This window comes from Leuciscus leuciscus (genome assembly GCF_965113295.1).
Source record: "Leuciscus leuciscus genome assembly, chromosome: 6".
Lineage (NCBI taxonomy): Eukaryota > Metazoa > Chordata > Actinopteri > Cypriniformes > Leuciscidae > Leuciscus > Leuciscus leuciscus.
In genome coordinates, this window is record NC_138730.1 from 25,343,668 (window position 1) to 25,357,895 (window position 14,228).

The window sequence follows — 14,228 nt, forward strand, 5'->3', positions numbered from 1 at the left end:
ATCAGTATGGCCAGCCAATGGCAGATGGGGGAGTGTTTTAGAAGCCTGCTTGAAAATGTTTTTGAATTCTGTTTGTTGATGTTAGTGGCACAAAAATGTACACATTTCACCTTAGAATTATCATTAACAGATCATTCAAATACAAGACAATCAAATTCTTGTGATTCTTTATAATCAAGAACTAACCTGTATTTCCCGAGCGTGGTACATTATTATAAGACCAAGCAAAATAACAGTGGAAAGGCTGATAAGGCATTTCAGTGCAAATGAATATGAAGATTCCTGCAGCAAGAGAAACAAAACACACCATTAGTATGACCATACATAACCACAGTCTTTTAGCTTATGCTTAAGTTATGAAATCATGCTTACTAAATGAAACATTTTTAGATGAATAGATGCTGTCTAAACCATCTGCGTCACACAATACACTGCATTGCTTCACCATGGAGGAGTTAATCCCCACTGTGTCAGGAAAAAAAAACACTTTCCATAATATTCCCCATGGCAACAAATGAACCTCATGCATTTGGGAACCAAACCATCTGATTAGGTTTGATATTAGGTTTACTTTCGGCATAAACTCCCTATGACATACAGTACATGGACAATCACGCTATGCACGTGGGTGTATTTGATGTGAATACTTGAACACTGTCCTGTCATCTCAGCTTAAATGTGTTGGTGGGAGTGAGGGACTTGTTAGTTGAAATGTTAGTGTTGTACAACAGAATGAGGATTACAGATCAGCATGTTTCAGAGACTGATAATAAACGGAAAGGTATAATGTAGTTCAGTACATAAAATACCCATTTAGCCCATCCAAGCATATCAGTCAATATTGAAATACAGTAAACCTGTATTTTTTATGTTACACTTCAAAGGTAGTAATTTTTTGTTAGTTAAATTAGTTTTTTAGCTTACTTTGATGTTATGGTAGGTACAAAACCAGCTATTCCTCTGTTAAACATCTGTCATGTCAAAATAATTATATTCTAAATATACAAAAAATGATTGACTTTTTTAACGAAACTAGCTGTATGCAAAGATTCACAAATCAAAATTTTATGTTCTGTCAGAATGAGGAAGTGAGGAAAGTGTGCATAATTTATGTAACCACAGAAAAGCAATTAAAAGATTCAATTTTAACAGTGAAATTAGACTCCCTTCTCCCTTACCCCTTCTAATTTAACCCCAGGTCCCAATGGTCCCTCTACGAAAAAATTAGGTCTGAAATTGTTATAAATTTCCCGTGTGACAAATTACACAGTAAACTAATTATTGCACCTGTTGGTCACTGGAAGGTTTTTTTTCAAAGGTCAGATTCCTAACAAACACATCTTGAGTGACTTTCTTTCCTGCTGACATTCACATGCCATTGTTCCTCGCTTTTCTTTTCTTTTCTATTCTTTTCTTTTCGTGCAAGATCAAGCCATGTGATAATTCGGTTAATCCAGCTGAATGTGACAGTAGCAGTGTAGCAGTTCTCTCCCACAGGGCTAGAAATAGCACAACCATTACAAAATCCACATCTCAAGGGAACTGAGTGGTCACAGTACCAAACACCTCATTTTGTGGACCCCGCATTAAGAATCGCTTTGGGAGTTTTCTGTAATAGGCCTACCTCAAAGTTTATAGCATTTCAGCCCTCCAGTACTGCTTGTGAAAAAGACTACAAAACAGTAAGGAGATGAGAAGAGCTACATCCCAGAGTAGATCGATGCGGTTTAGAGGACAAATATTAATATGATATCTGTATGTACTACAATGGTGGCTATTTATGCCAAAGGTTATGAGGGATGACATGAGGAATAGTGGGCTCCAAAGGACTGGGACCACTAGTGACAATTTCACTATTTTACATTTTAATATTAAGATTTCTTTATTAAAAATTATATTATCAGCGTAATCATTTGCTTGAAATTTTGCTTGAAAACAGCAGCGCTCAAGTTGAAAATTTCACAAATGTATACATTTTTTTCATGTACAAATGTATTAGTGACCTATACATAGTGCAGAAAAGTACTTATTATTTATTTTAGATTTATCTAGATCATATAATTTCTGTTTATTTTTAGGTTGAGATTTTTAATCCCAGAATTTCACTGTGGTCTCAACCATTTGGATCCCACTGCTTATCATGTGCATATTTTGCGTATTCATGGGGGAACATGAAAAGAGGAAGCACCTACCTTAGTGTAAACCCCCCAGGATAGTTCAGTCTCAGTTACCATGACAACGATCCCAAACATACCGAATATTAGGGCATAGTCACTTAGCCGCTTGCGCTTCTCAAAAAGTGCCCTCCTGTGGCCCAACTTGTAGCCAATATCTTTGTTTTTTTTCTGTGGTGCGTTGCCACTCTCTCGGACCAGGCTCTCATTGGACGCCTTGCTGGGGTCCTCGCCACCTCCCTTGGAGACGACCACTTCCAGGCCGGAGCTGTGAAGAGTCTGGAGCGGCTGGGTCTCAGAGTCATGCTCTGCTAGGTTGCGTCGTGACGCCGCCAGGCTGCCCAGTGGTCTTACCACTCCTCCATTGTACTTGCAGCTGTTCATGGCTATCTGAGGGAGTGAGTGACTGCTCTCAGAGAGGGAGGGCTTGGATCCAGCATGGCTCAGCTTTGTTCGCTCAGCATGTGCCTGTCAGCAAAAATCAAATACAGACAAATAGGTGTCAGCAGCATATACACTGAAACCCAGCATTAATCTAGTCTATTGGCCCTGCTCCATGACCGGAGTGTCCCAAGGTTCATTTCATCAGAAACCTACTGTAGCATCTTCACACCTCAGTGTATCGCAATGACTAAATGTGATTTGGACAGTAAACAAGTATAAATCGATACACTTTAATATAGTTGTGTGTGAATGATCTAATTTTATAATGAGCAAACTGTGAGGTCTGATAAACTGTCTACTGCTCTGACAATATGGATAAAACAAATAAAAAAAGATAGTATTTCTTTTTAGTTCAGCCCTCTGAAGGAATACAATGGCAGAAATTACCCACACGGAACAGATGTGCAGCAATCGTGATGGTTCGCGGCTAAACATCCCAATATGGAGAGGTATAATGACATTTGGATGTTTCACTGTTAGCCTGGAGTGAGGAGTGGGCTTTGTGAAAGCTGTGGTACTGGTGTTTTCTCACACTCCTGGATCCATGTTTCTCTCACAGGTGAGCAAGCAGTGCAAAATAAAGTGGAGCTAAAATTGGAATACTCGCAATTAGGCCCGTTAAGATCATGAATTTTGTGCTGACGATTAATTGTAATACAAAAATAGTTGTGATTAACGTTTTATCTGTTTTGTTCATGTAAGCCTAATTTATTATATTTGTATATTTTCGGCGTCTTGGAATTATATAATAAAAATTTTAAGGTAAAATATTTAAATATTTCTTCTTGGTCCACTTTATGTTCCCACTGTGACTGGAGCCCAGAAAACATATAATATCTGTGTGAAACTGTAAGGACCAACTTTACACGTATGCTGGCATTTCTTTACACATTTAATTTATTTGAATGACAAAATGTGACTGAAATTTAAACTGTAAAATTATCACAGTTATCCAGCCATCTCAAATAATTACGATTATTAATTAACTTATATACTTAGTGTTTATAAAGATAAGTTTTATTTGTTGGATGATGGAAAATCTAAAATTAAAAATCGAGGAAATAAGTATGAACTAAATATTCAGTATTGGTCAATACTGATGAATAATAATATTGATAATTAAAAAAAAATCTTCATGCTCATGTACTGAACATCAGTGCCACAAGAAATCATCACAGAGATTACAACAGAACAGAATATTCTGGTCTTTTCTGTAGCATTGTTTTGGACCTGCTCTCTACATTCTTGAACAAAAGAGAAAAAAAAAGGCAAAATCTTGCTTTAGCAGAAACTTCTTCACAAATGAATGATGTTGACTACAAATGTGTGTTAGCTGTCACCTCACATTTGCACTGGGTAATCAAAACCCAATATATTTCCAAAGAACCTATTCATTAGCGCTCATTTTCAAGCAGTTCAAATGGCTATTGAGGAAACAATGCAAATTCAAGACTCAATCCAAACTGAAAACATTGTTTATGTAATTCTAATCAAATGAATATGGAGTAGATACTCTGATTACAAACAATTCGACTGTTGAGGAATGTAAAATATCATCCAGACATCAGACACTAAAGATATGTACACATTTGACCACTCCAGACACGTTGACGCATCCGCCATCTTGGAACAGTCAACACACCGATGCTGTCATCACTCACAGTAAAAATGTGAGATTTAGGTCACATCCACACAAAGCCAGAACTTTCCCTATCCGATCTTTTTTTTCCTCATTCAAAAAAAAAAATCTGTGAACAAACCGACTCAAAACGAAGTACAAGTAGTATACATGCCAGACCAGTAAACCTTGCGCGCTGTATAGAACACATATAAGGACTTTATTGAACAATATAAACAACAATAAATGGCCTGGTACAAAATATGAAATGTCTTAATCAAGGCATATGAAAGAAAATATAAATAAATAAATAAAAAAATTAAAATGCATTCAAGTAAATAATAAATAAAGAAATAAAAGAGGCTCAGTAGCTTCTGCAGCACGAGTACACAAGCATGTAGTCCGCAGTGTGTTGTTGCTGTTACATGACGTAGCGGTGTCTGACTAGGGCACAAAATTTAAATTTAGTATATCACAAAATATACTAATTGGCTATACGCACCTGGGACCCAGTTTAAAAAAATAGCGTTTTCAGGCTCCCAAAAAAACAGATCCGTCTGCACGAAACGCCAATAAGACACAAAATGTTAACGTATACAACTGAATGCGTCTCCGTGTGGACAAGGCCTTAATTTTCCCCAAAAAATGGCATAACTTGTTCACAGGGGACATGTTGGTTTGTGTTTTTATATGTATTGACTGAATATTACAGATTTTTAAACTATGGTAACTTTTTAATGTTGTGTTAACTAACGCCTTCATCTTGTTTTATTAAATCCTAAATCATCTGCTGAAGACTATTGCAGATGTAGATATTCATACATGCATATTACTACAGTTGCAGACATAGTCAACTTTCTCTCGAGTATTCACAGACTGGCTTTGACCGTTCTAATATTGCGGACGGCTTAGCTTACGTATAGCGGCCAACAGAAGCAGACTCTGAGGCATCTATGTATATCTATGATGGACACACACTTACACAGGCCCGTCACAGTGGCTTTTCAAGTCTAACAACTTGGCTTTACATGCAACTGCCATATCATATCACTTTTTTCCTAGCTATTCTGAACTTAATACAACACCATTTCCAAACACCCCATCAGCTAATGCAAGTTTGAGTGTGTCAAATTTTTAATGTCAGTACTATTAATAGGAGGCTCTGAACACAGAAGAGGCCACTTTGAAAGTGATGGTATTAAAAAAAATCACTGCGTTAGTGACGGGAGAATATGCCAACAGAATCATCTACCTTTGTATGAAAGCTATAATGCAAAACCACATCACTAGTAGGCATGTTTTCAAAAAGGACACATTTTGTACTGGAGGACCAAGAGAGGGTACTTGCAGTGCATTATACAAATTCACACTGTTTGCTTTGCTTACATGTGTTACGCAACCTTTCAGTGTTTCATTCTAACGCAACTGGGACTGACCTGAAAAGGTCACATTCAAAAAGAATTCATTGTAAAAAAAAATATATATATATATATATATAATTAAAAAAAACATATAAAACCATAACCCCAGTGTACAAACTAGTGTGGAATACAAAAATGATAATGATAATGTTTGCATGCTAATAATCTAGCTAGAGATTTAGAGACTAAAATAATTTCTTTCCTTTAACATTTTGATTTCAGGTTTAATCATTTCTAATTAGATGTTCTTTTACCAAGATATTTCCATATCTTGAATGATATTTGCATATTTAAAAAAACAACTTTCAAATACCAGCTGAGGTGAAATGTTTTCTCATATTCTCACTTTAAACAACACCCTGTCTTACACATTTTCCTGTTATAACACTGGCATTTTGACCATTAGGTATGGAATGATATTCCGGACATTATTCAAAAGGAATTGCAAATTGTATTTGCAATTGCGTTTTCAATTTGTGGACGGATAAAATGTGACATAATCCAAACGCAAATGCAAATCGCGCATTACCGTTTGCATTTTCATTTAAGCGAACGCACAGTGACGGCCAAATTTTAAATGGAAATGCAAAGTCCGTTTGCAACTGTGTTTCCCATATCTTACGAGTCTTGACCCTGTCATATTTAAATAGCAATTTCAATTACCACGTCTGCTTTTTCACTTTCTCAGCGTCGCGTATGTAGCCAGCCAAAACTCAAATGGAATCGCAATTCCCTTAGTATTTCCATTTCCGATGCCTTACACGGAAACCTGTCAATCAGTGTCAAGGGTGGGATTATGCTATGGGGCGTGTTCGTGTTGGGACGTGACGTCACTCAGTCGACGGTCAAGAGGTGATGCCCTGAACAGACAGACGCCGATTTATTGTAAACAAGAGGTAGTTGGTGAACTTGTGGAGGACCTTATGATGCTTGTGCAGCAAGTTGATGACAGTACATCCTCTACAGATGTCCTCTTACTCAGAAGCATTTTTAATGGGGGGAAAATATCAAATGAGGTCCAAACGGAACCCAAAGACAACATGAGGGTTTAAGAAATATTCATTTTAAACTAAACCAAAACCAAAGCTGTTGCTGGACACAGCTGCATTTAGATCAGCGCTGAATTCTTCATAATGACACTTAAAATCCCACTGCATTACAATCATTGTCTTTGGGTTGTTTGGACCTGGAATTCGCTTAAATGAATTCTTCATAATGACACTTAAAATCCCACTGCATTACAATCATTGTCTTTGGGTTGTTTGGACCTGGAATTCGCTTAAATGAATTCTTCATAATGACACTTAAAATCCCACTGCATTACAATCATTGTCTTTGGGTTGTTTGGACCTCATTTGATATTCCCCCCCCCATAAAAAAACAACAAAACATTGCTCCCTTTATCTCAGTGTCATGGAATTTTGTGACTTTTGTTACATTATTTGTCTAAACACACAAAAAAAACCTGGGTTTGATTTAATCGTTCTGAAAGTAGCCTATGTATAATTTTGTTTTTGTCCATTTCACAGTTGAGATTCATTTTTCAATAAAATGATTAAATCCCACATAAATCTAAACAAATTGACAAATGAAAGCCTGATACTACACCACAAATGTAAAGTGGAACAAACATTCTCACACACACACATCCACAGGTTTAACTGCAACAGACATCATTTTTATTGAATTTCGCAAATTGAGAACACTTATTTGAAGGGGTGAGACCTAGCACCGACACTCATCTCTTGTGGTATGTCCAGTAAAGGACGTCCAGGTCCTTTAGTTGTCCTGTCCTTCACAAAAAGCCTGTTAGCTACTTCACTGAGGTTGGCGAAGACAGCGTTACTGATGTTGCTGTTGGTCAAGGCCACGAACTCATTTAACTTATCTAAAACTAAAATGCTTCTGAGTAAGAGGACATCTGTAGAGGATGTACTGTCATCAACTTGCTGCACAAGCATCATAAGGTCCTCCACAATTTCACCAACTACCTCTTGTTTACAATAAATCGGCGTCTGTCTGTTCAGGGCATCACCTCTTGACCGTCGACTGAGTGACGTCACGTCCGAACACGAACACGCCCCATAGCATAATCCCACCCTTGACACTGATTGACAGGTTTCCGTGTAAGGCATCGGAAATGGAAATACTAAGGGAATTGCGATTCCATTTGAGTTTTGGCTGGCTACATACGCGACGCTGAGAAAGTGAAAAAGCAGACGTGGTAATTGAAATTGCTATTTAAATATGACAGGGTCAAGACTCGTAAGATATGGGAAACACAGTTGCAAACAGACTTTGCATTTCCATTTTAAATTTGGCCGTCACTGTGCGTTCGCTTAAACGAAAATGCAAACGGTAATGCGCGATTTGCATTTGCGTTTGGATTATGTCACATTTTATGCGTCCACAAATTGAAAACGCAATTGCAAATACAATTTGCAATTCCTTTTGAATAATGTCCGGAATAATATGGTATCACTAGTGAATGAAAAGTAATAATTCCATTTTCACCAACATCATGCAATAGCCTGTGGGGGTCAACTGAGATTAAACTACGCACTTCCTGACATTATTAAACGCACAAAGAAACAAAATAACGCAGAGAATGTGCGTACTGCCCAAAGACACTGAATGCCTCAGTGATTCTTTTCTGTATGATGGGCTGTTGTGGTTGAATGTCGTCCGTAAAACCTTTAGCGTAAACTGATCCCATTTAAATGGACCTTTTAGTCATAGAGGAAATGAGGTGGCTAGGAAAATAAGGGAAGAATGAAAGACTTTATTAGAAGGAGACTTTAAATGGTTAAAGACAGCCCTTTCCTTGTCCTCTTTCTTACAATTGTTTTTCCGAAGCAGACTTTCATGGCTTTTGGAAGAACAGCATTAAACCCTGAGGTGGTAAACCCCTTTATAAACAGCAGAACATCAGTGACACAATGCTGCTATAATGAGTTTATTCATTAAAACGATAAATTAGACTTTATCGCTTTCTGATAGCTCTCTGTCTCTCTTTTTCATATGTTAAAGATGACACAAATAATGCAGAGAATTAACACCAGGCCTGTTTTCATTATAGATAAAGAGAAGCCATGGCAGTAATACATTTAGATATTGGTGCTTAATTATATCAAACACTGCCCATAGACAGTTTGATAACAGTGATATCGTGTTAATATGGAGATAGGACTGATATGACACTAAATTGCTGATTGTTTTCATTCACAAAGTCTTTAATTTTTCATCATATAATCTATTAATTAATTATATTAGAGAGGATTATCAGATGTTTCGCATGACATGACTCCAACACCAGAGCAGGGATCACTGAGCAAGCAAAGAGGGGCCAGTCAAAAGGGAACTAAACACTGACAAGAAGGAAGAATAAGAAAGCATTTACAAGTAAACCGCAGTTTTATATATGTTAAGCCTTTCAGAGCACAGTGTCTATGTGCTTGTGGAACTGTGGTGTCACACGCCACAATAGCAAACTACTATTAGGTTTCAGTTTGTGTCACAGGATATTGTAACTGTATATACTTGATTGGTCCCTCTTAGCCAAAATAGTTTTTCTTTAAGCAATTAGCCAGAACAGTGTGGTTGAACAAAATGTTACAAATACACCGGTAAGTATATCAGCCAACACAAGTAAACAGTTATTTTTATAAAGAGCACCAGAAAAATGTTATGCATGTTGATTCAAAGTTATTTATAAAAAAATATCTCACAAAAACCAATATCAAATTCAGTTTAATTGTCCGATAAAAAAAAAAAATCTAAAAAATTGATGTTGGGAAAACTGCCAGTGTGTCTGCAGGGTACAGCTAGACACGTCTTGAGTGAGGCAATCGTGATCTGAGCATCAAAGCTTAATTTAATGATACAATTAAATTAAATGGAGCATCAATAAATGGACATGTGGGACAGATATCGAAGGTTATTTGTTGCAGTTCTTTAGATGAAAAATAATGTAAGGTAAGGTTTATGTATTCCAAAAGTCCTTTTGTTTGCGTTACTGGAGCAACATGTCTCCCATTAACAAAGCTTGTACACAATAGAGCACAGTATTCAGAAGTACTAAAGGTCTCTGACTCCACCCTGCCTGCTATATTCTGCCCAACTGATAAGACTCTCTGCCTACATGAATTTCCTTTGACTGTATACTCTCATTAGTACCCTTCCTTTCAACTATCTAGCATCAGATATCAAGAGGTTTTTTTTCTTTTAAAAGGTCAGTTTATTTTTCTTCCTTTGTTAGCTTTCTTCCTGTCGTACCGCTGCGCTCGGGTTTAATCCAACCTTGAAACTCTGAAAACAGCTAAAAAGAAAAGGTCTGTATTTGGGATGATTGGTGAACCATAGTACAACATTTTAGCTAAAGGTGAGTGTAACTTGTTCGGGAAACACATTTGAAAATTCTTTTTATTTTTTTAGAGATTTAGTTTTCTATATTATTTTTACAAATCCATTGGTGAGACTAGTGCACTAAAATATTATATGACCAATAAGCTATGACAACATATTTTTAAAGTCAGTTTAATGTAATTTAAGTTGAATTGACTTAAACATCCAAGTTGATTAAGGCAGCAACTTTTTTTTACAGTGTGGTGCAGAAATTACACGGTTAAAAGTGAATTATTAACAACGACACAGAAAGAAGAGAATCTAAACAAATGTTTTCCTGTGCACAAAAATGTATCCTTGTAGAGATATGTAGAGATACCTGTGATATGGGGTGTTTTACTGAATGGACAATTATGCTTCTCGATAAAGAACAATGATAAGCCAAAGTACTACTGCAGGAAATGGATTTTTACTGATTTTGATCTAATACACATTTTAATCACCACATTATTTGTCCATATATTCTGTGTGTATAAGCCCTTACTTTATGAGCCTTGGCTACTACCACCCAAGCAGATAAGCCACTGTGATTGACCAATTAAAAGGTATTTCAGGACCTAAGAGAGAGCAAGCAGAATGGAGACATGAATGGAGCCTCGGTGAGTGGCATCAGATAACAGGGTCAGAAAAATAAATGGAGCCCTGGGAGCTGTTCGAGTCTTTTGAATGATCTGCAGATGAAGGCACTGGCACGGCAAATAATGAGGGCATCATTTCGGCACGCTGTAAAAGTGGCACAGATTCATATAACACAGATTTCTGCAGTGGTTTTAATTCGTTTTAATTCTGTACATGTAAAGAAAGAATGAAGATTCAAAAGAAAAAATTAAGTAACTGGGTAAATCATAATTGAGTTATGAGCGAAATAGGATCTCATTTCAGATGTTCTGTCCTGTGGCAGACGGGTGCTCAGACTCAGAGGAAACGAAGAGTGAAAATTGATATCAAATCCATCGAAATTCAATCAAAGTTTCAGCGCTGGATTACTTACTATGTCGTTATGCCTTTGTATGGCTGTAAGGATTAGTTGAAATTGTATATTAAGAGCCTAATTGAAGACTTAAATTAATTTTCTGAATTTTCAACTGCCATGATTGTCCAACCTTTTCATAGTTTTTTTTTTCCTAATTTGAATGATCATATTTAACTATAATTGTATTCATTTTACAGATTTGGGCACTGCAATAAGACCCTTTAAACGAAGAGAAATTTCAAGTTTTGATATGCTGTCAAACGTCTGTCTGTGTGTGTGTGTATGTGTGTGTGTGTGTGTGTGTGTGTGTGTGTGTGTGTGTGTGTGTGTGTGTGTGTGTGTGTGTGTGTGTGTGTGTGTGTGTGTGTGTGTGTGTGTGTGTGTGTGAGAGAGAGAGAGAGAGAGAGAGAGAGAGAGAGAGAGAGAGAGAGAGAGAGATGAACGGCACAGTGGGTTTTTATGTCCGCGTGAGTGTATGCATGAGATGCAGTGTGCTTGATGTCATCATGTTGATAGGCTGCTTCCGAATACAGGTTTTAGCAAATCAAATTAGCCTACTCAAAAGCTTAACCTCACGATTATTCGCAACATAATAAAAACAACAACAGGCGTGGTCGCATATAACGCAGCGTATTCTATATGAGTGGCATACTGAAATCTCTGCTGGTGTCCATACATATATTAAAAAACTACCTTGTGTTTGCCTGCTCGATTTTTCCTTTCCTCCTTGTCGTGGGGCTCTGGCCACAGTTGACTGCTGGAGCCGTACGGGGGGCTGCTGTTTTCACCACTAGACACCGACGAGTTTCTCTCTAGCGCGCGCTCGCATTGATACGGCTGACAGAGTGCGATTCCCCCCTCCTGGTACCTGCCGTCTCGCTCACTCTGCTGCCGCTGGAGGCTGTGTTCCTCCTGATGCTGATGCTGCAACAGCAGCTCCTGCTGGTTTCTGCACACTTGCTCCGATCTGCTGATGCAGTAGTTGATGGGCAAGCTGCTGCCCAACAGTAACTGAGCCTGGGGCTCAATTAATTGCCTCTCCTTCTCGGCTTCCTCTCGTGCATTTATCTGTCCTTGACCAGAGTTTGGCAAGAGTAGCTCAAAGGAGGGGTCCCTTTGTTGATTATAACAAGGTTGCTGCAGCAACTGGTTTTGGTCTCGACGCCCCCCCTCCCCGACGCCACGTTGTACAATCTCTTGTTTGTAATTAGCACTCTTTTGGCGCGTATCCCGAGTATAAGAAATGTGCGAAGGCAGAGGCGGCGGCAGCAGATCAGATGGGGAGGGCTGCGGGGAAACGGAAGATTTCTGCTGAGGAGAATGGCTGCTCTGTGAGAGCCCCTCAGAATGACACTGATAGCCAGATGAGGCCCCTGGAAACGGATGCGGCTGCTTGTCGTAAGACTGACGGTCACTGTGCGCTCCCTGTGCGAGGATGCAGCGGCCGGTCAAAGGCAGGCACTCGCCGTTCCTGGTGCCGCGGTCCGGACAAGACTGTACATGTCGGCTATGATGTGAGGAGGTGGATCGCTCCTTTATCGATGGCGGTGGGGGCGGCAGACTAAAGAGCGGGGCGACTGGACTAGATCCTTCCTTCTGACTGTCACGAGCGTCCGCGTCGTTGGTGTGCTGCTGGTGGACAGCTCCCGCGTGCCGATGCCGCATCCCCTCAATATCCGCGTCTTGTTGTGGTTGCTCCTTTGCCTTGTAAAGCACCGACACCCATTCATTGCGACGTACCCCAAAAGAACCAATCTGACTTGTCTCATTGGTGGGCTTGAGCAAGACCTGCCTCGTGACGTCATCACCGAGATGAACACCGCCCTCGTGTGAAAACCGCTTTATGTTTACAGTTGATAAGATTAAACCTGAAATGTGAATTGGGTATTAGCAAGGTCATGCACGCGGCGAAAGCTGAATGTCTTGGCGGGATTTTCTTTTTCAAGCCTTTGCCATTGCATGGCAATATTAAAAAAAATAACGAGCATCACTTCACATGACAGGTGCACCGGTGCACCGCTGTTAAACTGGTTAATATTACGACTTAAAGCCTGTGTCCAAACCTCCGAAAGTGCATAATGATAACGGAGGGTTGAGTGCAACTTGCAAGACAATATGAGGCAATATCTGACGGGCATATTCAGTCAGGACGATTGCGAGTCTGATATGGCTTTTAATTAAAATTATCATGAAGTTTTGATCTGTTTATCAGTGAATCAATTTAGAGAACATACCCAAAAGAAAATGTTGCTCACAAAGACCAGAAAGAGTTAGCCTACAAAGATAGGCTAACCATTGAAAAGCATAACATTTGTAAATTCACTATAGAGATTTCCATGGAATATTATTTGTAAGATTGTATTCATTCACTATCCCTGATATTTCCAGGTTTTCTGTCAACCCTGTTTTATATAACACTATAGGTTCTGTAAACAAATAATGAGCCTAATCTATGTTTGAAGAAAACGATGTTTGAAGAAATTCTACTCCAAAAAAACAACACTTGTACTTTGACTTCCTTCTCTCCAACAACCTCTGTTATCTACTCGTTGCATAATGTTGTGGAATAAATAATACTTAAAGGTACAATATGTAAGAATTTTGTATATAAATATCCGAAAACCACTTGCACAGTGTTATATATTTCTTTCAATTGTGTTCTTACATTATCCTAAATGTTTCCAAGAATTTGTCAATTCAGAGAAATTCACAATTTTAAATAGTCACAAGTCCCTTGTCACTTGTCGCCTGTCAATGACGTAATATCCGCGTTATCCCTGGTTTCCAATTGTACTGCCATAGTAACTATGGCGACAGACGTGGACAACTGCGTAACGTCTAGCAGCACTCTGTTGTTGTTTCGTTCAAACATTATGGACCATGGCAAGACTTTGGGACAAAAGGAGAAATAAAACGAGGATCAATATTGGCGTGGCGTTTTCGAGATGCAGAGAGCGCCGCGTCCGCGACAAACTTTGACTTGACAGAGACGCCACTCTTGCATGTACTTTATTAGACAGGTTTATTGAGCACATAAAACTAATCAATGTTAAATAGCTCAACATGATGAAATGTTAGAATCAGTGTTATTCTAATGTTGATCTAGCGTACTGCTAATCTCATACAGCCAACAAACTAACACATATAACATTATAACTTTCAAAACACTCAAATGCAGTTTAGTATGATAGTGT

General features: G+C 38.5%; 1 protein-coding gene across 1 annotated transcript; it reads right to left on the reverse strand.

Moving 5' to 3' along the window:
• Positions 1 to 159: 159 nt before the first annotated feature.
• Positions 160 to 13,984, reverse strand: kcnn1a (potassium intermediate/small conductance calcium-activated channel, subfamily N, member 1a). Its single transcript, XM_082172382.1, has 3 exons — positions 11,728 to 13,984; positions 2,193 to 2,642; positions 160 to 282 (listed from the first exon to the last, which is right to left on the reverse strand). The coding sequence occupies exons 1-3, from the start codon at positions 12,697 to 12,699 to the stop codon at positions 175 to 177; spliced, it is 1,530 nt and encodes a 509-aa protein (XP_082028508.1). The 5' UTR covers positions 12,700 to 13,984; the 3' UTR covers positions 160 to 174.
• Between the last annotated feature and the right edge of the window lie 244 nt (positions 13,985 to 14,228).

Excerpts from the sequence above, each read along its gene's own strand:
- kcnn1a (XM_082172382.1), bottom strand. The coding sequence starts at position 12,699 with ATGCGGCATCGGCACGCGGGAGCTGTCCACCAGCAGCACACCAACGAC. Across the intron at positions 2,643-11,727 it reads ATCGAGCAGGCAAACACAAG|GCACATGCTGAGCGAACAAA; the intron begins GTAGTTTTTTAA and ends TTTTGCTGACAG. Across the intron at positions 283-2,192 it reads CCTGGGGGGTTTACACTAAG|GAATCTTCATATTCATTTGC; the intron begins GTAGGTGCTTCC and ends CTCTTGCTGCAG.